The sequence below is a fragment of the Cebus imitator genome, unplaced genomic scaffold, assembly GCF_001604975.1.
Source record: "Cebus imitator isolate Cc_AM_T3 unplaced genomic scaffold, Cebus_imitator-1.0 Scaffold155, whole genome shotgun sequence".
NCBI lineage: Eukaryota > Metazoa > Chordata > Mammalia > Primates > Cebidae > Cebus > Cebus imitator.
The window spans coordinates 370252-371534 of NW_016107470.1; the positions used below are offsets into that span (position 1 = coordinate 370252).

The following is a 1283-nucleotide window of genomic DNA, read 5'->3' on the forward strand; positions in this document are numbered from 1 at the left end:
TGGAGGTGGTGGTGGTGGTGGAGGTGGTGGAAGGTGGTGGTGGTGGAGGTGGCAGAAGGTGGTGATGGTAGAGGTGGTGGAGGTGTTGAGAGGTGGTGTTTGTGGAAGAGGTGGTGATAGTGGGCATGGGAGGTAATGACCATGCTGGTGGCTGGTGGCGGTAGTAGTGGTAATGATGGTACTAGTGACTAGAGTAGGAATATGGAAGGAGAGGAGTAGCAACAATAAGTGCTATTTATATTACTATTGTTAGGGTAGTTTGAGGGAAACAGTGCATGAAGAATTCCACTCAAAAATCTGGGGGATGGCACTGATAGATGCACCTGGCTTATGAAATATTTGCTTTGTGCTCAGTGAAATTAAATCTCTTTGAATGATTTTATTTAAGACCACTTTAAAGGGTTCTTTCAAGTCAGAACATCACAATAGCAATTTAATTAATTAATTACCCTAATATGTGAAAAGAGGCCTCAGACTGGGAGCTTGAGGACTAGTCAAAGATTGAACGTACTGTACAGCCATGTTAATTTTCTGTTAAATGTTAAATTGAAGATTCAGATCATATCACAAATTTTAATTCCCACAGATGAACTTGTTGACCCTTCTACATTGGGTTGGTAAATGCTCCAGGAATCAAGGTAAACCAGCATGTCCGAGAAATGTCCATTGGCCCAGACATGACAGATATGCTGCAGAACTCAGGGATGTGCAGGGTTCACACTAACTCGGTAACAAATAAGATGGCATACCATGGCAATGAACATTGCCATCTCATACGAGAAGGAACAAAATGGCTCACTCTAGGGGACACTCACCTGGTTGCAATAATGTCTGATGAGGGTAAACACAAAGCCCCGATCCATGAGGGAGAGAAGGTCATACAAGAAGAAAGCCAGGCTGATGTTCATCTTTTCCGCCTGTTCATTTTCCTTAAAAACAAACAAATGCTCAAATCATTTTGTGGTACACTCTGGATTTGAACTCCCAGGTCACTGGTGGGAAAGCTGGGAGACACAGGTCCTACTATTTCAGCCACTGTCCCTCTGGGTGACACTGGGAAAAGTATTTAAGTCTCTTTTAAGTAAAGCCATGACTGTGAAGTTGAATCAAGTAATTATTCACGTATTGTTAATATTTAGGTGCATTTCCTTCCAGTCACTTTTTCTACAATCATATTTATATATGTATAATTAAGCTGATTCTCTATATACTACATTGAATCCTAAATTTTTGATATCCTGATAACTATTTTTTTGGTAACTACTTTTTTTTTTTTTCATGCA

At 40.5% G+C, this 1283-nt stretch overlaps 1 protein-coding gene across 1 annotated transcript in view; it reads right to left on the reverse strand.

Annotated features, from left to right (window-relative positions):
- DOCK8 (dedicator of cytokinesis 8) overlaps positions 1 to 1283 on the reverse strand; it is a 246736-nt gene that overhangs the window by 68218 nt on the left and 177235 nt on the right. The window contains exon 25 of the mRNA XM_017543412.2: positions 816 to 929. Coding sequence (XP_017398901.1) covers positions 816 to 929 — 114 coding nt within the window. The remainder of the gene's footprint in view (positions 1 to 815; positions 930 to 1283) is intronic.